A 26,073-nucleotide genomic window follows, 5' to 3' on the forward strand; every position below is an offset into this window, starting at 1 on the left:
CCAATAGTTGGGATTCAATATGAAAGGATAACTCCAAATTTGAAGGAAATAGTTAAAGCGGTATCACCACTTTGTTGATCAAAGTTTTGGGATATTTTTTCGCACCAATTCTTAACCGTTAAGAAAATGTCAATATATAAGTTGCGATACAGGAAAAATAAGAGATATCAAAGAGTGTTATCCTATTTTTTGTTTAATTTTACTATAAATAAGTTATTAAATTGAACATAATTGTGTTTTTAACACTAAACCTACCACGACCGGTCAATTGACCGTTTTTTGAATTTGGTTTAAAATTTTTAGTACAACGTTATCATATCGCCATTAAACATCACGACTTTTCCTAAAATATGTATACAATTGTTTTTTTAATATTCACTTCTTTTCCTAATATTTGATTTTTGAGAAAAATATGTAGTATTAACTACCGCGACCGGTCATTTGACCGGCTGAATATTTTCGTTTTATTTACTTATTCTGATATTTTATTTTATTTATTTATTAATTTTTTTTGTAACAGCATTCTCTCGAAAACTTACTTTGATAATGCATTTATCGGATTATTGTTTGCATGTGGTGCATATGAGGCACAAAATGTACGATATTTCCCTTTTCTATGGAACAAAAAATAGGGACGAGCATTCTTCTCAAAACACTGTGAGCAGAAACGTATAGACGGAAATTATGAGGTTTATTCGAGTGGATCAAAGAAATCATCGTTTACAAACCGATAAATTTGCTTTGATTTCTAAATTTTGGAAGAAATTCGTAGAGAACAGCCAAAACTGTTCTAACCAAGAGCATATATCTTTTCAAAGGACGTTTGTTCCCAACAAAGTCAAGATGCAGATTTACTCGGTACATGCCAAATAAACTGGACAAATTTGGTAACAAATCTTGGCTAGCGTTCGATGCAATAAAAGGATTTCCATTTTTGGGAAAACGTGAAAGCAGAGCACCTTCAGTTCCGCTTGGGGAGTATGTCGCTCTGAAATTAGCAGAAATGTATACAGCTCGTGGAAGAAATATAACCGCGGAAAATCTCGGAGATGGTCTCAACAAATAGTTTTCAATATCCTAGAATTAGCCCCGGGATAACATAAATGCATGGATTTTGTATAAAAAAAAAAACAATTAGAAGTAAAATTTCAAGGCAAAACCTTTTATTACCATTGCAAAAGCATGATAAATATTAGTACACGAACAAGTGGTCGGAAAATAGCCAAATAAGATATTGCAAAGGCAATAAGACCAAAAAATGCTGTCAAAAATGTTAAAAATAAGTATGCGGGAAATTTGCAATTAAGAAGCAAATAATTATAAAAAAAATGGTGCAGTAAAAAATAAAATCTACGAGATTTATTTTTAAACAAAAGAAACTATGCTTTTTTATAGTTAAATAATTATTATCTTCAGTCTATAATAAGAAATTTAAGTAATTTTAAAGTCCGGTCATTTGACCGGTCACGGCAGGAATAGTTATGCATAAATGTCGGTAGGTTTATTGTTAATATCCTTCATAAAAAGGCTTTTAATTTAAAAAAAAAAAAAATCTCAGAATTCCAACTTTAAAACTGAACTAGAGCGGAAATACGAAGAAACAGGAAGTCTTTTCTAAGTAATAGCAAAATCCATAATTCGAAAAATAAATAAATGAATAAGAGGTAATATTTCTTAACTTGGTTTAAAGTGGTTAAAAATAACTAGTGTAATTACATGGAAAGAAAATTTAATTATTTTTCTCATTAGCGTGCAAGTAAAGCATCTGTGTAGAATACTAAACAAGAAATAGTCCCTTTTTAAATAACTTCATTCTTCTTATAACTTGACTACGTGAGGAAAATGGGAAATTCAACAGAGAAGCGTGGAAATTCTTTCTTATTTTCTTTAAATCAGTCAAAGCATTAAGAACGATCGTCTGTTTTCTTCTCTTAATGAATGCGCTATTAATATTTAAAAGACAAAAGATGCGCTTCAAAAATATATATATACGTATATACAGGGTGATCCATTTAAAACATATCAATCGCTAATAACTTTTTAGGAAAGCGGAATTTCGAAAAAACGTACGAAGTCAACTATATGTGTTTTTGTGGTCTAGTAAAAGATTTTAAAACATTTAGTCTAATGTAATGGTTGTGAGAGAATCGGGATAAACTTGTTTTATCATCAAATAAAAGCAATCATCACATCATTTTAATGCACCCAGTATGCAAGACTTCTTGACCTATGATTACGGTAAGAATATCTTGCCAGGGAGGATTGGATGTTGGTCTAGAGGTCAAGAGCGTGATTTTGTAAGTGGGTGATCCCCAGTTCGAATCCCGCGTATGCAGTCATTCTTATTACTTACAAAATCATCATATTTTTTTTAATAAAGTGCAGTCATAGGCGGGATTCGAACTGAGGATCACCCACTTACAAAGCCATGCTCTTGACCACTAGACCAACTCCCGTCCATTCCTGGCAAGATATTCTTACTGTAACCATAGGTCAAGAAGTCTTGCATACGAGGTACACTAAAATGATGAAATGATTGCTTTTATTTGATGATAAAACAAATTTAACCTGATTCACCCACAACCATTACATGTTTTAAAATCTTCAATTATTATTATTTTTTCACTTTGCGCCACTAATAACATTTTTTGCAGTGAGAGGACCTCCCAAAACGTGTATTTCTGGTGGAAAATTAATATCGAAAACCGATCACGAGTTGATAAAATAGTAACTTTGATCTTAAATATCTCAACTAATATTAGGGATATTGAAACGGGGTTAACGTCATTTTTCACAGTTTTTTATTTAGTTTTTATAATCATTGTCAAAACCAGTGGTCCCTATGAAACCCCAATCTGGTTTTTGGTCGTAACTCCGCCAAAAATGAAGATACACCATCGGGGGTTAAAAAATTTGAAAACTAAACAAAAAAAAAACATATTGTAACGAAGTTGAACTGGGCATAAAAGAAAGGCCTAGGGGTTAAGCGACCAAAGTCGGTATCAGGCCTCCACTGTGTAGACAAAAGGGCCTCTACCTGAACTAGAAAGGAAAGGGCTAGATTGTTCAAGGAGTTAGTGACCTGTGTAAAAGCCAGCTAAGAGAAAGGCCTCAGTTGGGGTGGTGGCATATGTGTTTTCCCAGCCAGTGATTGACAGGTAGGAGCGAGACAGAGAGTTGGAGGAGGGCGGCCCCAGCTGAGGTGGTGGCAGTATGTTTTCTCCAGCCAATGAACGTCAGGAGGGCGTGGAAACTTATGCTCAGAGAGTTGGAGGAGGGCAGTCCCAGTTGGAGGGAGGCACGCAGTTAAAAGGAGGCAGACACAGCTGGAGAAGTCAGTTTTTAAGCAGTTTTTAATCGAGTTCTAAGAGTTGTACAGTCTTATAGTTTCTAGTCAGTCAGTGAGTTTTGGAGTTAGTCTTGGAGAGTCAGTGCTGAGACATAGTTAGAGAGAGTCAGTGTTGCGGAGTGCTTCAGTGGTAGCTAGTTGGGCAATTAGTCAGTTGATGAGTAGAGCTGTGTTAGTGCAATTCGGTGCAGTGCGGACCAGTGGTCAGTCGGGGAACAGTTTTGTGGCGTTACGTAGTGAGTAAGTAACAGTAAACTGTTGTGACTGTAATGAATAGCGTTAGTTGCTAGTAAATGTTAATGTGAGTAAAGGTAATGTGTTAATAAATCAGGTTATTACTTACAAATTTTAGCGAGTTTTATTATTTAATCAAACCCACATATTTAACGTAACTAGTGGCAGGCACTAGTTGTGTAAGTAAAGTTCTTTCTTAGCAAAAGGACAAGAAAAACTTTAAATATAATTTACTTCGTAGATTTTTTCGAAATTCCGCTTTCCTAAAAAGTTATTAGCGATTGGTGCGTTTTAAATGGAACACCCTGTATATTGAAAGGGGAACGCAACAGCGAAAAGCGTATTCAGATTTTTGTAAATATTTAATTAATAAAAACTAAATTTTTACCGAAATAGTGTGCTTAATGGTTCTCAATTTTCTTGGGTAAAATTGTTTCCTTTTAATAGAATCTTTTTATAGGAATGCGAGAAAAAATTTGGAAAATTCAAGGATTGCCAGCAAACGAAAAAGTCAAGAATCACAAATGATAAAAGAAATATAAGTGACTTGATTGAAGGTGAATAGAGATAATTTTTATTGGAGAATTATCTGAGTGGAATCGTGTAAACATAAAGCATCCGATTCTTTGCTAAATAATATATATAATACGGCAACTACGGACACGATTTAGCGAAAGTTATGCTTTGTCAGCGCGACCGGGAAGCGACTTAGTGAATAGCAATCTGATAAGACTCTGTCTAGCGATTGATCTGCATTATAGTGTAAATTCTTTTGGGCACTGAACTGGATGGTGGATTTTATTGGCTAGAGCCTTTAAAAAGAATAACATTTAAGAGAATTAATTCCTTCTTTGAATTTTCTTTCTCTTGAAGTACACTCTTCTTCTGTTGTTAGTGTTGTCCATAACGAGAGTGCACTGTCTAAAGGTTGGCACAGCAACAACCAATTATTTAAAAAACTGGAAATGATTTAATTAATCTATAAAAGACAAATTCTCAAAATATTTTGAATAACAATGTCATGGTCACAAACATTTATATATCTTGCCAAAAAATAATCAAAAATTTATGTTTGCAATAAAATAGCTTCTCCAAAACAATTACGTCTGCAGGGCTCAGGAAAAGCAAAAATAAATACGTAGAATTTTTAAATTAGTAGTTTTGTTTTAGGAAAAATGACCAGAAATCTCCCACAGGGCTAGTCTAGTCTAGCACGCCAAAGTATGATCGTTCTAGCTCGTCTGGAGCATCACATTATCACGAGATCGCTTTTCAGAAATAATTTGTCTTTAATTTCGTAAATAAAAATTACAATGAAATAAACAAAAAAAATTCACATTTCTCCAAAAAAAAAATCAAAATTCACTTCCTGTTGTATTTATCGAGCTGTGGTTTGTGGTCCTTCCACTGGTTAAATGGAAGCCAACAAACATTTTGAATTTAAATCATTGATATTTGTGTAATACGAGGTGTGGCTATTAAATAACGAGACTATTGCTGTAAAACATTTTATTTTAAATTTATACATATTTAGTTATTATCACCTTCAATATACACCACTCCACTATCCCTACAACGCTCCATGCGAATTTACCATTGTTCGAAACAGTGCTGGAAGTCTTTTTCTGTGAGCTCCTGCATGACGCGTGCCGCTTTTTCTTTCACAGCTTCAACGGACTGAAATCGTGTTCCTTTTAATGCAGATTTGACTTTGGGGATCAGATAAAAGTCACATTGAGCCAGATCAGGCGAATAAGGCGGATGGCCTAAAACTTCCCAGTTATACTTGGCTAGAAACGTCTTGACAGACAATGCAGTGTGAGCCGGCGCGTTGCCTTGATGGAGAACCCCGTGACTTGTTCTTCCACAAATCGGGTCGTTTTTTCCTTACTCTTTCACGGAGTTGAGCAAGCACCTCACGGTAGTAATGTTGATTAATTATAATTGATATTTTTATCCGTTTTGGACGTGGAAGGGCGACCCGGGTGGTCGTGATTATGCACCCGTGGAAGGGCGCACGTGATTAAAAATTCATCGCCATAAACTTCTTTTAATAAAAGATAAGTTTCAGTAGCGGTTTTATCAAGTTTTGATGTGAAATTTCACGACAATTCGTTGCTCTACTACATGTTTTCGGCAAAACGAAACTAACACCTCTTACACAAACGACGGTTCCGGTCAAACAGATTTCTCTACAAACACGTGAGACACTGCAATCGAAAGAGAAGGCTTTACGCTGCACAGCTGTCAGGTCGTTAGGATTTGGCGCATGCATAGTTTTTCTGTAGCAGCATCAGTCTCGTTATTTAATAGCAACACCGCGTAATTACCAATTTACTAGCAGACTTCTGGTTTATTTGTATAACAAAGGACTTTAATTGGGAAGATATTCACATTTCAAGTATCCGTTGAAATGAAATGATAAAACCAACTCATAGAGGCAATGGATCGTAGTACAATAAAATCAGTCAACCGCACTAATATTGTGTCTCGCTTTATTTTCTACTGCGTTAACTCGTTCCATAAGATATACTGTAATAAAGAAAGTTGCATTTTAAAGGTCACTGCTCATCCTGTAGAATGTAATATTGGATTCAATTTTTGTTAAGATTAATTCTCGTACACATCAATTGGATGTCTGTCTGTATTGTTGGCGATCTTGCTGTGCAAATAGGATATTAAATAATAATAATAATAATAATAATAATTTATTTGTTAGGAGGGCAGAAGCCCTATACAAAGGATTCGGTTTACAAATACTTTAAATTATACAAGTTCAAAATGAATATAAAACAAAAATATCATTGCACTGTGGGTACTAATACTAATACATTCAAATAGTAAACATTTCAAACATAAAAACAAAAATTAATTTTTAAACAACAGAAATAAATCTTTTCTTTACTTTACTTACTTAACAGAAATGCTCTGAGCTTCAATACTTCTGTAAAAAAGAAGAACAAGTTTTTTATCTCTGAGGCACCCGAATTACGAAATGTTATAGGATAATCAAAGTACATAGAGCCAGCATCGATTAGCATAAATTGTAAGTAGTGGTTTCTAAAAGAAGTGTACATTGGACAAGAAAACAAAATATGATATAAGTCTTCTTGCTGCTGCTTATTACAAATAGGACACAGTTCACTGGGTTTTATAACATATTTGATGTGGTCTATTGTTATTTTCATTATACATTTGGAGCTCAATCTAAGTTGCGCAAGGAACTTTACAAACTTAAAAGGAAGATTTAATAAAAAATAAAATTGCGGCCGTTGCTCCTCAAAGAATAAGGCTGAATATATCAAACTAAAATTTGATTTATTTACACATTCTATGTCCTTTTCTTTCAGGTAGTTGGCATAAAAGTTCAAAATTTGTTTTTTCTTATTTCTAAACAGGCTAAGATCCTGCGTCTGCAGTAGTTCCGAAAAATCTATACAATCAAATATATGACATAATTGTGAAATCCAGTTATATCTTACATTGTTAGAACTATTCTGCTGGACAAGTTTGATGAAGCAACAAAAAGGGTATCTAGTGGATGGCATAGCTTTTAATTTATAGAGCCAATTAAGGGCTAACTTTAACAGTTTGAACTTAATATGTACAACTCCTACTTCTAAGCGGACCGCAAAATTGGGAGTACCACGCGGAAGACCCAACAAACTTTTAAAGAAACTTAGATGACAAGTTTCTAGGCTGACAGAATACCTGAGTCCCGAGACACTAGCTGCATAAAGAAGCGTCCCCATAATGACGGCATCCAGAAGTTTAATCCTAGCTTCCCAATTAACTATTTTTGCTCTAGTACATGTACCCATTACTGCACTAATAGCTGTTCTTGCTTTTGCTAGAGCGTTTTTGGAAGCTTTCAAAAACACTCCAGAGTTAGAAAACACCGTTCCCAAATAGTTATAAGAAGAAACGTACTCCAATCTGACATCATTAAAAGTTAAACATCTGGGTTTTTTCCTATGGGATTTCGCACATCTAATAATCTTTGTCTTAGCAGTATTGACGCTAAGATGATTCTCCTTACAATATGTCTCTAAACACTTAAGTTTTGCACGTATATCTGTATAGAAGTCACCAAATAACATTGCATCATCTGCATAAAATAACATTAGGATATCAGAGCTGTTACCTATTGGAATACCGGACTGCCCTCTAATTTGAAAAAACATTTCAACATCACTGATGAAAAAATTAAATAGGATGGGGGAGAGGGTTCCCCTTGAAGAACCCCTTCCGTTATCACCACAGGATTTGACAGTTTATTACCGCATCTAATTTGCAAATTAGCATTCTCATATAGACATTTAATGATTCTGATTACTTTGCCACTGATCCCAATGTTATACAATTTAAGCCATAAAAGATCATGATTTAAACTGTCGAATGCTCTTTTAAAATCTATAAAAGCGCAATACAGTTCCCCCCGAGGACGAGAAAGTTTGAACTGAATTACTGACGATAATATAAAAATATTATCTATACAGCCTCTATTCGGACGAAAACCGTTCTGCGACTCAGGTATGGTGCCAGAAGCATCCGACCATGTAATCAGCCTGTTCAAAATTATCTGAGTAAAAATTTTTAGTAGTGAATTTACTAATGCAATTAAACGGTAGTTAGTTAATAGTGTTTTATCTCCTTTTTTGAACAAATTAAAACCCACTGATCCCAATGTTATACAATTTAAGCCATAAAAGATCATGATTTAAACTGTCGAATGCTCTTTTAAAATCTATAAAAGCGCAATACAGTTCCCCCCGAGGACGAGAAAGTTTGAACTGAATTACTGACGATAATATAAAAATATTATCTATACAGCCTCTATTCGGACGAAAACCGTTCTGCGACTCAGGTATGGTGCCAGAAGCATCCGACCATGTAATCAGCCTGTTCAAAATTATCTGAGTAAAAATTTTTAGTAGTGAATTTACTAATGCAATTAAACGGTAGTTAGTTAATAGTGTTTTATCTCCTTTTTTGAACAAATTAAAACCAATAATACTAGCCCATGACCGAGGTATCTGCTCTTTGAAAAAAATAGAATAAAACATTGAAACAATATAGAGAAATAGGATATTAAAACAGGTCTTACTTTCTAATAAAATAAATAAAAAATTAAGTAAAAATATAAATCGAGTCTTTGTGGAACCCTTACAATCACTTGAAAATTGTAAAAGAATACACAACGTTTAGAAAATAGCTAATATGAAAAAAAATGAACCAACCAAATAAGGTCAGTTAAATTAGGCTGGAATAGAAAACAAGATAACAATAAAAAGCTTTACTGTGCTCTTCGTACATCGAGTCCAGACTAGCCGCCTCCTAGCTCAGGAGTAGATACGAAGTGTTTAGGAAAAGAAAATGGTTACAAGAGAAATCAATTAAGCCTGCAGCTTTTGTAGAACTTAGTGAATTATAGGATTTCAGAAAGACAGATAGATAATTTGTCTTTATTTTCGGTGCGTAAGTACATACGTATAATAAAACCTAATTATAATAAACCTATAATAACCCGTGATAAGTACTATCATTTCAGTCCACTGGCAAATTACTTTTATGTTCTCTTGTTTCTTTGTTAGTTCGTTTATCTTTGTTTTAGTTTCTTTTTGTTTTATTGTTGTTACAATAAGATGCTAATTAGTGGAATAATAATAATGGAGAAATACACATTAGGAAAATATAATAATTACAATAATATAAGCCAGTCAAAATAACGCGGAAATCTCGAATTACAGCTGCCGGAACATAGATTTTCTCTTCCTAGGAGTATCCTTACAACTACATGTTATCCTGTATGTTATCCGTAATGAGAGAGCACTGTTTGGAGGAAAAACTCCCGGCACCAATGACTTCAGATGTTGACGGAGCCTTAAATAAATAAAAATGATAACAATATAAAAATAAAAAAAGAAGTTTATACTTTTCAAAATAAACATAAAAGTGAAACACTCTGCTTCAATATACGATGTAAATAAATAAATAGAACAGGGCAATAAGATAAAATTTATAAAAATAAACCAAAAACAACCTTCAAACCAAAGTAAATTTCGACCGAAAGAAGTACAAAAGCACTGGAAAATGCCGAAATGATCACCTAGTTTGAATAGAATTCTTCTTTTTCCGCCTTTGAACGTTAATTATATGGCCAATACTAGATTGTGTACCTTAGGTCGATTTATTTTGGATAAGAAGAAGTAAAAAAGCACTGGAAAATGCAGACTTACAGTTTCGACCTATATGTATAACAATATTTACAAGACCAAACCAGTTATTCCTTCAGAAAAATCTATTACTTCAGATGTAATGAAAAAAAGTTAAAATAAAAATGCTATCATTACAATTAGCATTCTTTCTTTTAATTACACGATTATAATTTAACTTCAATAGTTTCTTTTGTTGTTTGATCGATATGTCTGAACGAATGTAGGCTCTGCTTAAATATTATTAAATTATTACTTATTTTATTTATTTATTGCTACATAGCTATTGTGCTTAAGCAATGGAGATGGCCTTTAATTTAATTTTTAATAATTACATATACATGTACAAAGAAAAAGAAATTATCTTAAGGAAAACAAAGAAGTATCCTCAATTTAACATCATAAAATAAATAATATAAACCAAATAATATAACAAAAGATACAAATACCTTACACAGAAAACAAACTAACATAAAATATAAATATTCTCAATAAGTACTAAAATTAGAAGAAGAGAAAAAACTAAAATAAATACAAATATCAATCTCCTAAAACAAAACTGTTCTGCAGAATGTATTGTGAGCAATTGCTCAAACCTCGAGTTTGAACAAGAGGCTGGACAATAATATCTAGTGATGAAAAATGATCTAATCAGCGAATAGGTTTGACTAGCGAGACTTTATGCAGTCTCGATCTCGGTCTCGGTCGCTCAAGTCTCGGTCTCGGTCTCGGTCTCGTCGAGATATCTCGGTCTCGGTTTTTTGAATTTTTGTTTAAGTATTAAAAGCGGTTTGCTATTAATAATCTTTTCAAAAAATGTTATTATTTTCTAATAATTATTTTAATTTATATATTGGTAATGAAAATGTGTGTAAAAGAAGACAACTACTTACACTTCAATGCATCATATATTACTATTACTGTTATATATCTTTATATAATTTCAAAAAGATGTTAAAAACGCGCCAAATGAAAGACCCAAATAACATATCTGCCTGCTATAACAAGTCGATTCGTGAAATAAAAAATACACCTCCCAACAAACTTCCCGCTCCATTAGTTATGGCTGTTGGTGAAGATAAAGAATCTGATGATTCACCTTTTGACGACGACAACGACTGCATCAATATTTTTGCACCATTTGCTCAAAAATCAGCAAATATCACCGAAGCATGGAAGACAGAAATAATTAATTACACCAAATTAGACCAAGCACCAGTAGACGTTGACATTTTAGAATGATGGAAAACACTTGAGAATTCCTTCAAAAATTTGTCTAGAATGGCGAAAGATATTTTTAGTATCTCCTTAACAAAAACTTACAGTTTAAAAAGTTAAGTATAAGGGTTGATTAAACGCCAAAAGGTACACAAATCAGCAAGTACCCAACATTTCATTCAAGCTTAGTTGATATAATTTAAGTAATTTTGCTGCATTAACTTTTCCTTCACATTTTTTAGAATTTATTAGATGTCACATACCCTTATGCTGGCCAGTTCATTCATAATAGTTATAATTGTGATAAAATGTATATTATATCTTCGTATAAATAGGTACTTTATTTTAACTCTATTCCAAATTATTCTTCTGATTCTGAAGTTGTCACATATACATGCATGTTAAATTAGAAAAAGACAAATTTAGAGTCGGCTACTGTTTAAATTTGAATCACGGAGGATTTAAAGCAATATTTCAGTCTTGAATTCGTCTTACCGAAATATTCGTGAGGACAAATAACACACAGTTAATAACAAGTAGATTATTCAACATTATTTATTCATTTCTCAATTGTAATTTAATTTAGTCTCCCTAATTTTACTTATAGTAAAATACTGGAATAATTAGCTGTCCTAAAAATATACATATCTTATTTATTTTATATTACATATACACAACATTGTGGGAAGAACACCTAGATTGAGAATGTAATTGAAGAAAACTATATTATTTACGATAAAGCCAGATTGACTACTACATAAAATAACAATTACTTTAATCGCAGAATGAACTTAAACCGACGATTTTTATTTAAAAATAAAAATAAATAAAATCATTGATGTATGTTGGTGTAAGCAATTTTTAAAAAAGTTTATGAATTTTTTAGCCTCATATTTTTTTATTTTTTATAACGTTTTCTTTTTCACCAGTGATTAATAGTTTGATTATTATAGATAAATAGATATTACAGTCAATCTAAGTTAAATGGTGTGCTACTTGAACAAATATTTTGTAGATGAAAATGGCCAGCATAAGGGTATGTGACATCTAATAAATTCTAAAAAATGTGAAGGAAAAGTTAATGCAGCAAAATTACTTAAATTATATCAACTAAGCTTGAATGAAATGTTGGGTACTTGCTGATTTGTGTACCTTTTGGCGTTTAATCAACCCTTATACTTAACTTTTTAAACTGTAAGTTTTTGTTAAGGAGATTTTTGTACCTTTTGGATAGATTTTCATTTTTGTCTATTTTGCTAAGTTACATATCTGCTTTACTGTTTTTTTTAAATTTGGAATAAGCAATTCTATCATTATAACCTGATAAGGTGTTAAGTAGGAACCGTAACTACCACTGGAGAGATCTTTTTAAAGAATGATTATAGTTGCGGTCCCCAAACCATCCTCAATAACAATTTTTTTGAGAAAGCCTTTTTATATAAAATAGGAAGGTATTTGTACGTAAAAAGCAAATTTAAACTGCGATTTCAGACCTTCCTTTTAAGAGAAGTAAGAAAAATAAACGGGCGATTACAGTACTTCTCCATAAAAGGCAAAGAGGCAAAGATTTTTAATCGAACGACAATTCATTAATGTAAATAGGTTCACCCATTGCTAATTTTAACGATTGCAGTACTTCCTCTTAGTAGGTGTAAGAGCATGATGGCACTTCACAGCCATATAGAGGAGCTTTAATCACTTCTTCGTGCTAAATTTTATCAAAATCGGACAAAGCGTTATAGAAATATTGGTAATAATAGTTTTAGAAACGGCCTTACTTGGGTGGGGCAAACTCCCCTCCATATGAGGCATAGCGACGAGACTTTTAAAGTGCAAATCTATACAAAATTTCGATTCGAATGACACTTCATTCATGAAAATCAGTTCACTTGTCGATAATTTGAAACGATTGCTATACTTCCCCTTAACTAGTGTAAGAGCAGATCGCCGCTTTAATGTTACGTAGGGGAGCCCTAACTCTATCATCCTACCAAATTTTATCAAAATCGGGCTAAGATTTACAGAGTAATTAGTAATAATAATTTTGAAGGGGGCCTTACATAAAGGGGGCTAACTCCTCTCCCATTCGGTGTACAGCGTCGAGACCCCCAAAAGGCACATCTACATAAAATTCCGAATCGAATGTCACCTCATTCATGAAAATCGGTTCTCGCGTTTAGGCGCTACGTAGTTTACAAAAAAGGTAACAACAACAACAACAACAACAACAACAACAACAACAAGAAGAAGAAGAACAACAACAATTTCTGAAAATGCCGTTTTTGCTCATTTTCGGCAACTTTTTTCTCAAAATCTATTAGGTCTGGGGGGTTGCAAAAAAATTACAGTTATAAAGGAGGGTTTGCCCTATATTTTAAAGAAAATTTGGGAATTTTATCTTTTATAGAAAAAGAGAAAAAAATTGTCAAAGTTGGGTGTTTTTCAACGTTACGCTTTTTCGTGCAGTTTTTGACGATCAACCCTTATACAACTGTCCTACCGGACAGTTTTAATCTGTGCAACTTCAGTGCCATCGGAAAGATTATTTTCGCAAGCTGCGATGATAATGACCAATAGAAGATCTTCTCTAACTTCTGACTCAGTAAAAGCTCTTTTATGTATCAATGCTTGGGCAAAGTGTATCTTAAAAACGAAAATTTGTGGCAATATTTTTTAGGTGCATAGATAGTCTTTTTTTTCAAATTCACTAATTCCAAAATTCTAAAATATAATTCAAATAATATCAAAGTTCAAAGTATTAGATTATTAATAGCGAAATTTATGAAATTGAATGAATGAATGATATGAATAGTGAAATTTAGCGAATTTATGTAAAAATTATATAATTCGAAGGGGGCCGCCACGGTAGCCGAGCGGTGCGAGACCTGCGAAGCTAATGTGTATTGTGGTACTGGGTTCGATTCCCGGTCTTAGGCCTTGGATTTTATTTAATGGTTAATATGAGAAATTTACAGTAAAGTATGTTTGCTAGTCGCCTCCGTCCGCGTCACCTAATTGGTAGTTGGACGTAAAGCCCCGCCTGAAAAAATAGGCGATTACTTTACTTTGCTTACTTTACTTATGTAATTCGAAGTCAAATAGATGTAGTAATATTGAACATATATAATAAAATCGTATCTTTTAATAATTAATTCAATACCCGTAATGATTATTTATTAATAAAGAACACAATTTTATAATTTTGTAGCTAAAAATTAATATTTGAAAAACCGAGACGAGAACGAGATTTCTCGACGAGATATATATCATGTCTCGATCTCGATCTCTGTCTCGGTTGCTCAAGTCTCGTCTCGGTCTCGGTCTCGGTACCGAGACCGAGACCGAGATTTGTCTCGTTTCTCGTGCAGCACTAGGTTTGACACTCAAACAAGAAGTGCAGAATGGAATCGCTGCCTAAAGTCTTATAAAACTAGACATATATTATTGCTGTCAAAAATGTATGTGTGGCCATTAATACAGAGTTTCTCTACTTTTACTCTGCAGTGACCGGATCTGAGTTACAATTCTTAATTTAGTTATACTGTAGCCCAGATTTAGATAACATTCAGTATTTCCAAAATTAGAGATTAGTCTGTATAGATCCATTGTACTTGCAGTTAATTACATTCTCTACATCTTAGGAAAGAAATTTATTTATAAATTATTACTTATTTACATCATTATTTTCTTACAATTACTTAAATAAGTATTTAAATATTATTTAAACTTCTATTTCATAGCCAATCCTTTATTTCGACAATTACGTTAATTGATGGATGAAAATTAGTCTCTTTCTCACAAACTAGAAATTAAAAACAATAAATTAGTAAAATATGTCCAAATTCTCATTAGAATCAGTTTTGTGAGCCGTTCTGATATTATATTTCAATTATTAATAGTTCAGTTGAATAATTGTATTTAATGAAATCAATCTAACATTAAACAACAAAGTGTTCAGTTCAGTGAGTCTAAATAGAGTTTATACTTATATACATATATATATATTTCTAGATATTTATACCTCATTGACAAAGTGTTAAGTGCATTCACGCCCGTATGAGGTTGTTGGTGACAATAGCATTGTCAGTGATAAATAGCGTACCTGTTGCTAGAACATTACTGTGTTCCATTTTGTTCGAGATTTCAATGAATTTCCATTGTGGTTGTATTAAAACAATAGTATTATCTTCACTAATGTTAATAAACCTTACTCCTGAATATTACTTATCCTGAAAAAAAGAAAAAAGAATCACTTTGCAAATTGCAGGATCTCAAGAAATACAAATAAATGAATTTGAGTTAATTCACTTTTATTTATTTAAAAAGAAATTTTGATTTTTGTTCAGACCAATCTGCAGATCACTTGCCTCGTTCGTGGAAAGTACCCTTCCATTTCAGAAGCCTAGTAGAATGGGATGCTAATATGGCTACTGAATTCAATCAACTTAAAGCATATTCTTTGCATGAGATACTTAACAGCTCGGTGCTCAGTGTATCATTTCGCTAAATATTACCCATAAAACATGAACTGCCTTTTTGATTCAAACATAAAACTAAATAAAGTAAATAATTGAGAAAGTTAAGCTGGCCATATTCAACTCGATTACTGTCGTGGCTACCCCAAATTTCGTTTCCGTCTCAACTACTTGTGAGGTAAGAAAATGTAAAAAAACTGTACTTACGCCTGAAAACATGTAAAAAAAGTTATATCTGAATTGAAACCTACCGACATTTTTTTTTTGTAATTTAATATTTCCAATATCCAATATCTATAAAATAGCTTCCAATATCTATAAAATCCAATCCTTCCAGTCAAAAACACTCCGTAAAATCGCTAATGTGTCCTTACTTTGTTTCTAATTATACCTTGTACCGAGATTTCCTTGTTACTAATGTTTCAGAAGCTATAAGAACCCGTTACATTAAATTACACGCTTCAATTACTTATAATTATCGATTAATTATAATCGATATTTTCATCCGTTTTGGACGTGGAAGGGCGACCCGGGCGATCATCATCTCTGACGTCTTCTCGGCCATCTTGGAAACCACTCAAAAACTCGCGCACGTAATTAACATTCATCGCCATAAACTTCTTTTAATAAAAGATAAGTTTCAGTAGCGGTTTCACCAAGTTTTGATGTGAAATTTCACGACAATTCGTTGCTCTACTACATGTGTAGTATCATGTTTACGGCAAAACGAAACTAACACTTCTTACACAAACGACGGTTCCGGTCAGACAGATTTCTGTACAAACACGTGAGACTCTTACACAGCTGTCGGTCGTTAAGAATGGGCGCATGCATAGTTTTTCTGTAGCAGCATCAGTCTCTTTATTTAAATAGCCACAGCTCGTAATTCACAAAACTAATAAAGTGGCCTTGCTAAATGTACCAGTAAAAAACAATAAGGCAAGTAATATCTTTGTGTAGAAAATAACATAATCAATTTGCGGCAATCAGTGACACCACGCGGCATAAAATAAGAGGCGCTATCTATTGTCACGGTGCAGATATGAATTTCCAGTGGCACAGGGAATCTCAAACAAATTGCAATTCCCATTCTGAACATCTTATGTTCTTGTTCTCCTAAAAGAAAAAGAAACAAATGGCTTATTCGACATGTGTTTGTCTCGTTCAGAGAGTTGCCATCAGAATTTCTCATAAACACAAGCAAAGAAGCAATTTCACCGTCAATAAAGTTAACTCCATTGTTTTGATTAGTGATTTATGTGATTTAGCCAAAGCAAATAATACATTACAAGCTTGACAGACTTATAGTCTTAATAATAAGCACCATACTAAAGCAAGTTGTTTATTGGTTTTTAAATAACAACCTCAATTGAAACAAATAAAAGATTTGTTTGCAACATAATTGTGTTTTAGAATTAAAATTAAGTGATAATGCTTGCAATCTTTATTCTACTTGTGCAGTTTTAAAAGTTTTACAAGCAGATGATGTTTAGCTTGTTAAATTAGTTTAATTTCCATAGAAGATAATGGTTTTCGAAGTGGATTATACTGCTATTGGGATTATAATGATGCGCTAGAGGCCTCTGTACTGATTACATCTACAACAGATTTCCCAGCTCAAACCAATCCTTCGATAATTGAGTTGGGAGAACATTCCTATTGAAGATATCGATCTAAGTCTAAAGTAAAGCAAACAATTCGATTAAATATTGTTCGAGTTAGTTCTTAGGTGAGGTTTTATCAGTTAACGTGAATGAGAGCCACATATTTTAATTTTGGTTGCCTTTCTATTAACAAAAAGTAAATAAAACTACTACCTTTAGTATTTACGAGGGTCGTTTGAAAAGTCCGTGCAAAAATAAAAACTACTTAATTTTTTGGGGTAAATATTTTTTATTTTTCAACATAGTCTCCTTTTAGGCTTATACACTTCGTCCAATGCTGCTCTAGTTTGTTGATCCCTTCCGAATAATAGGATTTGTCCAAGTCTGAAAAATAGCCATTATTTTCTGCAATCACCTCCTCGTTTGAATAAAATCTTTTTCCCGCCAGCCATTTCTTCATATTGGGGAACAAATAGTAGTCCGAGGGAGCCAAGTCTGGAGAATAGGGGGGATGTGAAACGAGTTGGAACCCTATTTCCATTAATTTTGCGACCACAACTGCTGAGGTGTGAGCTGGTGCGTTGTCGTGATGGAAAAGGACTTTTTTGTGGGCCAATCGTGGGCGTTTTTCTTGCAGCTCGGTTTTCAAACGGTCCAATAACGATGAATAATATGCACCTGTAATAGTTTTACCCTTTTCCAGATAGTCGATGAGGATTATTCCTTGCGAATCCCAAAAGACAGTCGCCATAATCTTTCCGGCCGAAGGAACGGTCTTCGCCTTTTTTGGCGCAGATTCCCCCTTGGTAACCCATTGTTTAGATTGTTCTTTGGTCTCAGAAGTGTAGTGATGTATCCATGTTTCATCCACAGTGACGAAACGACGCTTAAAGTCCTGCGGATTCTTCTGGAGCAGCTGCAAACCGTCCTTGCAACACTTCAAACGATTTCGTTTTTGGTCAAGCGTGAGCAATCGCGGCACCCAACTTGCGGATAGCTTTGTCATGTCCAAATGTTGATGCAAAATATTATGTACCCGTTCATTCGAGATGCCCACAGCACTAGCAATCTCACCCACCTTCACTCTTCTGTTATCCATCACCATATCATGGATTTTATCAATGATTTCTGGAGTAGTAACCTCAACAGGGCGTCACGAACGTTCAGCGTCACTTGTGCCCATATGGCCACTCCGAAAATTTTGAAACCACTTATAAACTGTTCTAATCGAAGTTGCAGAGTCACCATAATGTTTATCAAGCTTCTCTTTAGTCTCCTGAGGCGTTTTGCCTTTCATAAAGTAGTGTTTAATCAACACACGAAATTCTTTTTCGTCCATTTTTTGAAAATCACTCGACTTCCTCGATTCAAACGAATGCCAAACACAAAGAAATAGACCGATCTGGCTGAAGCTTGGTGTGTGTTCTTCCAAGAGATGCTACTAACTAAACATAACCTCGATACGCGCCAGTGGTGCTATCTCTCTGACTTTGCACGGACTTTTCAAACGACCCTCGTATCTTAAGATTAAACAGGCTATGGATTATAAATGAACATACATACTAGTAAAATATGTTTGCCTTACTTATTGCTCGGTCCAAATCTGTTTATATAAATAATGATTTCAACAAATCAATATTCCTTCAAATCTGGAAAAAGATGTGTAAACGGATGCTTTACAAGAAATGATTTTTAAAACTCCTTTACAGTCGGAGAAAACTGTTTTTATTTCTTACACTTCTGCTTCACTCTGCACGATGATGGAATGATGCAGTTATACTTAATGCTTGAGATGAAATAGGCTATCTTTTCATGGTAAGGCTGAGCAACCCAATCATTTATAGAACAGGGAAAAGGAATTATCAATTTCAAAAAATGAATTGTTCTCTACAAGTAAAAATAAATTAATAAAACAATGATAAAAGAAATAAATTAATAAGGCAGCGTTGGTGTAGTGGTTATGAAGCATAGATTTGTAACTAGGGAGTTCCATAGTGCTGATTTACTACCGGCTACTTTTTATCTGTTAAAGTATGTGATTCCCGTCCATGATTCTAAATTAAGTCCCGTCAGAAAAATACACGATTACTTTATTTAACTTTACTATGCATTTGTGTAAGCACGTTTAATGTTAGCAAACTTTTACTTCTGCCATTCACATAACATTTAGAATATACGAGGTGTGTTCAAAAAGTAACGGGAATTTTCGTTTTTTGAAAAAAATATTTATTTATTCATCTACATTAATATTGTCGCCTTCAAAGTAGTCCCCTTCGCATACAATACACTTGTGCCAGCGCTTTTTCCAATCCTCGAAACACTTCTGAAACTCGATCTTTGTGATAGCTTTCAGCTCTTTCAGCGATTCGCTTTTAATGTCATCTATGCTTGTAAAACGACGGCCTTTTAATGTTCTCTTTATGTTTGGAAATAGAAAAAAGTCACATGGAGCCATGTCTGGCGAATATGGAGGCTGGGGCATCGTTAAAGTTTTGTTTTTGGCCAAAAATTCACGAACAAGCAATGAAGTGTGAGCAGGTGCATTATCGTGGTGCAAAATCCATGAATTGTTTTGCCACAAATCCGGGCGTTTTTTTCGGATTGCTTCACGCAAACGGCGTTGAACTTGTAGGTAGTACTCCTTATTGATTGACCTTGTGGCAAGAATTCATGATGCACTATGCCATTAAAAACGAAGAACACAGTGAGCATAACCTTCACATTCGACCGCACTTGTCGAGCCTTTTTCGGTCTTGGCGATCTAGAATGCCTCCACTGGGACCATTGAGCCTTAGTTTCGACATCATATCCGTAAACCCATGTTTCGTCACCTGTTATAACACGTTTCAGTAGATCCGCATCGTTGTCGACTTTATTGAGTGACTCTTGAGCAACTTCCATTCTCCGCTGTTTTTGTTCGAAATTCAACAATTTTGGAACAAATTTTGCTGCCACACGTTTCATACCCAAAACATCCGAAAAAATTTCATGGCATGAGCCAATTGATATGGCAACATCATCAGCGACTTCTCTGATTGTGATTCGGCGATCGTTCATAACCATTTCTTTCACTTTTTCCACGTTTTCATCGGTTGTTGATGTGCTTGGACGTCCAGGTCGTTCGTCATCTTCAACGTTTTCGCGGCCATCTTGGAAACGCTTATACCACTCGTAAATCCTTGTTTTACTCATAGCAGACTCACCATATGCCTTTATTAACATTTCACACACTTTATTTCATTTTTTACGCAAAATTTAATACAAATTCTTTGATCCATTTTTTTTTAACAACAAAAATCGCTCGAAAAACACGTCTAACCTTAACGGCTCCACTTAAGAAGTAAACAATGAATATTACTGAAAATTTTATCGTACTTCAGGGGCATGTGTACCAACATAATAAAAAAAAAAAAATTTACAATCAGACTCTCCAAACCCGCGAAATTCAAAAATTCCCGTTACTTTTTGAACACACCTCGTAATGTTGGCTAAATTCTAAAATACAGCTATCTAATGTTTCTCCCATTACAAAAATCACTTATTTCGATTACTTTTGGGTAAAACATTACAATTTTTTAGCGAAATACTATCCTGAGAGAGTTGTTGCTGGACAGTAAAACATTGTTAACATCTTGCATGTCGCCAAGACCAAACAAGTATTTAGTGAAGTCAGTTTTGAAGAACTGTTGTTTGAACTGCTGATGCAAGTTCAAGTTAAGGTGTTTTTTTCAACTTTGTAAATTACTGTTTTTGTTTCATTCTACTTAGTTCCATTAACTTTAATCTCTAATTATTGTTTTCATAAATTTTATATAGGATCCTCTGGTAAACGTAGATTTATAGCGGATGAAACACTTTACAATAATAATGTTTTTCTTAGCTCATTTGAACTGCCCCAATTAACAAGTAAAAAAAAAGTGGACAAGCTTATATCCAATTAGGGAAATGTCAATGGGGTGTTTCGTGGCCGCGCATTGCGAAAAGAATGAGTAGACATTTTTGCCTTTCTCGTCTAACAGCCTCCCTGATAAATCCTTAAAAATCAAGAAAGAATAGAACAATAGATGTTCATTAAAAGTGCACAATCTAAAACCCATTGATGAGTATTGTAGGCACTTAGTAATGTACTTCTTTCATTAATGATTTACAATGAACAAAACTTTATGTATATATTTATTAATTTGATTTATAGAACTCAAGTCCTGGACATTGTCTTGTTAGCTGATGACGTGGCCTTATATACACGTCATCTTGCAGAATGGACACCATCACCAACAGACTTACTGTTGCAGTAGACAGACTTACAAAATTCTGCAGCAAATGGAAAATTAAAATTAACCACGACAGGACAAACGCTATACTCTTCACCAAATGTAGACCCACTCTTAACCGACAAATCAGATGTAATAACACTCTCATTCCGTGGTCTACCCACGTGAAGTACTTAGGGCTAACTTTAGACAAAAAACTGACTTTCACTACGCACGTTCAGGACAAAAGTAAACGCAGACAAACTGGACTACAAGCCTATTATTTCCTCTTCTCTCACGTGACTCCAAAATGACTGTGACCAACAAACTCCTCCTCTACAAAGTGGCCATTAGGCCGATGTTACTCTACGCCTGCTCCGCCTGGAGCCTGACTTGTAGTAGCAACATCAAGAAACTTCAGATAACCCAGAACAAATTTCTGAGACTCGCAACAGACTCTCCACGACAACTCCACGGAGAACTGCATCCATTATCCCCCGTACATTCCTTTATCCAAAATCGTCTGCTCAAACTCCTTTCCATCCTAGACTGTCATCCCAATCCACTATGCCGCGACATAGCCTCCTACAGATCCTTCTACAACATACAGTCACAGAAGACTAAAACATATCCTACTCTAACTTTCTTCACTAGCCGCAGGTTTTTCCTCTCCTTTTTCCTCTGCATTCCAATCCTGCTCACCTAACTTTTCTCTTACTTCACTTAGTTAAGAAGGTTGAAATGTTTTTATACATTTATACTTCTATATTTATACTATTAATTGTATATATTTATTATAATCTTCTTCTAAAACGTCCTGTAGCAAATACAGTTGGGTAAAGCACAAATTACATATAAAATCATGATCACTAATAACTGAGAGAAACACTTAATTAGGTACTAAGTAAATTATAAATACTGAAATAAAAACTTTATATGTTTGACTTATGACATTGAAATAAGTTTAAAAGAATAGTTCATGGTATTTTTAAGTGCTTGAAATAAGTACAAAGATAAATAAAGTCGAAATACTTAAAGAAGTAATGAAATACAAAACATAGATTAATTTTTTAACCTATTAACTCCTCTCTTAAAGTGAAACCTCCACACAGATAACAGAATACAGTTTTCATTACATCTCTACTGCACTGAGTTTAACACAAAAGGTAAACTAAAAGATGCTCTGTCCCGATACTTTTCTCGAATGCTAAAATTTGTAGCACAAACCAACAATGAATGAAACTTTATTCTCTTAAAACAGATGTTTAAAGCAATTTGTTATTTATAAATCATTTGGAAATGTACATTGTCTTCTTGAATCATGCTGGTGCAACTTGGTCGGGCAGTATAAATAATTATTTATTTATTGTTTCAGATAATCAAAGATGGGGCTACCTGGCCTCCTTATATTGGTGGTCTGTGCCTATGGCACTCTGGCCTACTTCGCCACTCCCAAGGTAATTAAAAACTATCTATTGTCATTATCATTTAATAATGCTGTTTATGATAAGTTTTATGATTTGTTAATTGCTAGTTTTTTATTCCCCCATTTTCTTGGGTAGTTGATTTGGGCATGGATATTTTATGCACATCTATTTTGTAAATATACGAGGTGTGTTCAAAAAGTAACGGGAATTTTCGTTTTTTGAAAAAAATATTTATTTATTCATCTACATTAATATTGTCGCCTTCAAAGTAGTCCCCTTCGCATACAATACACTTGTGCCAGCGCTTTTTCCAATCCTCGAAACACTTCTGAAACTCGATCTTTGTGATAGCTTTCAGCTCTTTCAGCGATTCACTTTTAATGTCATCTATAAAACGACGGCCTTTTAATGTTCTCTTTATGTTTGGAAATAGAAAAAAGTCACATGGAGCCATGTCTGGCGAATATGGAGGCTGGGGCATCGTTAAAGTTTTGTTTTTGGCCAAAAATTCACGAACAAGCAATGAAGTGTGAGCAGATGCATTATCGTGGTGCAAAATCCATGAATTGTTTTGCCACAAATCCGGGCGTTTTTTTCGGATTGCTTCACGCAAACGGCGTTGAACTTGTAGGTAGTACTCTCTATTGATTGTTTGACCTTGTGGCAAGAATTCATGATGCACTATGCCATTAAAATCGAAGAACACAGTGAGCATAACCTTCACATTCGACCGCACTTGTCGAGCCTTTTTCGGTCTTGGCGATCCAGAATACCTCCACTGGGACGATTGAGCCTTAGTTTCGACATCATATCCGTAAACCCATGTTTCGTCACCTGTTATAACACGTTTCAGTAGATCCGCATCGTTGTCGACTTCATTGAGTGACTCTTGAGCAACTTCCATTCTCCGCTGTTTTTGTTCGAAATTCAACAATTTTGGAACAAATTTTGCTGCCATACGTTTCATACCCAAAACATCCGAAAAAATTTCATGGCATGAGCCAATTGATATGGCAACATCATCAGCGACTTCTCTGATTGTGATTCGGCGATCGTTCATAACCATTTCTTTCACTTTTTTCACGTTTTCATCGGTTGTTGATGTGCTTGGACGTCCAGGTCGTTCGTCATCTTCAACGTTTTCGCGGCCATCTTGGAAACGCTTATACCACTCGTAAATCCTTGTTTTACTCATAGCAGACTCACCATATGCCTTTATTAACATTTCACACACTTTATTACACTTTTTACGCAAAATTTAATACAAATTCTTTGATCCATTTTTTTTAACAAACAAAAATCGCCAAGCTCGAAAAACACGTCTAACCTTAACGGCTGCCACTTAAGAAGTAAACAATGAATATTACTGAAAATTTTATCGTACTTCAGGGGCATGTGTACCAACATAATAAAAAAAAAAATTTTACAATCAGACTCTCCAAACCCGCGAAATTTAAAAATTCCCGTTACTTTTTGAACACACCTCGTATAGCTCTTCCTCTGTGCAAGACATCTGGAGCAGCAGTTAGATGTAAAACTCGCTTGAATAAGCAATCATTTCCTTATTTAGTACTGACAAATAAATTACAGTAACATTTGAATATCTAAGAAAATTCCCTTTCGTTCCTCCACGTCAAGTTGTGCGTAGCTTTTGGCACTGAGCCACTGTGGGTTATGTGATCTAACAATCACCAATTTTCCAGTCAGTAATACATCTCTTTCATTTGGAAACATTGGTGCCCAGTATAGTACTTACTTTCTGGTAAGTATTTTCCCAACTGTAGTCTTTTATTTCATTCTGTAGGCTATTGTTTACTCGTTGATTACTAAAATATCCGGTTTATTGACATTTAAAGGAGTATATTACAGAAGAAACAGGCGCCACGGTAGCCGAGCGGTTAGAGGCGAGTCCTGCGAAGCTAATATGTATTGTGGTGCTGGGTTCGATTCCCGATCTTAGGCCTTGGATTTTATTTAATGGTTAATAAAAGAAATGTACAGTAAAGTATGTTTGCTAGTCACCTCCGTCCACGACACCTAATTGGAAGCTGGACGTTAAGCCCGCCTGAAAAAATAATTACTACTACTGCTTACTATTACAGAAGAAACACAAATGACTCTTTAGAGTAGAAGGACATTCACCTCATTTCCAGAATTATCTAAAGGTTTTTCTTGTAAAAATGTATCTAATAAAAATTTTACAACTGCACCGATGCAATCTGTACGCAAAGTTAAAAGATGATGAAGCTGTTTCCGAAAAGAGAAAGAGAATTTTTTTTTTATAATTATTAGCCACTCACTTAAGTACACTACTGCATTTCTGCAACAAGGCAGAAAATTAATTTGGAAGACCGAAAGCCTCTTGGTAAGTCACTGCAACAAGAATAAACAAAATCTTCGCAAGGATCTGTCAACGGATATCCTACTTAAATTTGATAGAAAGAAGAAGAAACAGCATATTGAGCATTTCCTGCCAGTGTGATTTGGGTATGGCAGGTGAATTCTGAACTTTAGTGAACAATAACTCATGCTTTTAAGTTTAACTAAAGGAGTCGCAAAACAATTAAGTCTGTTAAAAGAGACTTAACGCTAATCAAACAGACTAGTGGGCCGAGAGGAGCACTCCAACTAGAAGGTGCTACAGCAGTTCACTTGGGTCAGGATGGATAGACAAATTGTCCAGCCCACACAGAATCTAATCTAAACCCTCACCCACCATTTAGTTTAGAGAGTTATGTTTAAAATATAGACAACATGTTAAGCCATTTAATATTCTCTTAGAGCTTGTATTTGCTAAATACGAGGGTCGTTTGAAAAGTCCGTGCAAAAATAAAAACTACTTAATTTTTTGGGGTAAACCTTTTTTCTTTTTCAACATAGTCTCCTTTTAGGCTTATACACTTCGTCCAACGCTGCTCTAGTTTGTTGATCCCTTCCGAATAATAGGATTTGTCCAAGTCTGCAATCACCTCCTCGTTTGAATAAAATCTTTTTCCCGCCAGCCATTTCTTCATATTGGGGAACAAATAGTAGTCCGAGGGAGCCAAGTCTGGAGAATAGGGGGGATGTGAAACGAGTTGGAACCCTATTTCCATTAATTTTGCGACCACAACTGCTGAGGTGTGAGCTGGTGCGTTGTCGTGATGGAAAAGGACTTTTTTGTGAGCCAATCGTGGGCGTTTTTCTTGCAGCTCGGTTTTCAAACGGTCCAATAACGATCAATAATATGCACCTGTAATAGTTTTACCCTTTTCCAGATAGTCGATGAGGATTATTCCTTGCGAATCCCAAAAGACAGTCG

The 26,073-nt window shown here is 34.4% G+C and overlaps 1 protein-coding gene and 1 long non-coding RNA gene across 2 annotated transcripts in view; one reads left to right on the plus strand and one right to left on the minus strand.

Annotated features, from left to right (window-relative positions):
• Positions 1-26,073, plus strand: part of 7B2 (Secretogranin_V domain-containing protein 7B2) — a 91,472-nt gene that overhangs the window by 12,601 nt on the left and 52,798 nt on the right. The window contains exon 2 of the mRNA XM_074133478.1: positions 22,721-22,802. Coding sequence (XP_073989579.1) covers positions 22,731-22,802 — 72 coding nt within the window. The 5' untranslated portion in view covers positions 22,721-22,730. The remainder of the gene's footprint in view (positions 1-22,720; positions 22,803-26,073) is intronic.
• LOC141457015 (uncharacterized) overlaps positions 14,091-26,073 on the minus strand; it is a 37,929-nt gene continuing 25,946 nt past the window's right edge. Inside the window, exons 3-4 of the long non-coding RNA XR_012460162.1 lie at positions 15,038-15,245; positions 14,091-14,818 (exon numbers count right to left, since the gene is read on the minus strand). This is a non-coding gene — a long non-coding RNA (uncharacterized lncRNA). The remainder of the gene's footprint in view (positions 14,819-15,037; positions 15,246-26,073) is intronic.

This window comes from Rhodnius prolixus, unplaced genomic scaffold (genome assembly GCF_049639745.1).
Source record: "Rhodnius prolixus isolate KJV_2025 unplaced genomic scaffold, Rpr scaffold_10, whole genome shotgun sequence".
Taxonomy (NCBI): Eukaryota; Metazoa; Arthropoda; class Insecta; order Hemiptera; family Reduviidae; genus Rhodnius; species Rhodnius prolixus.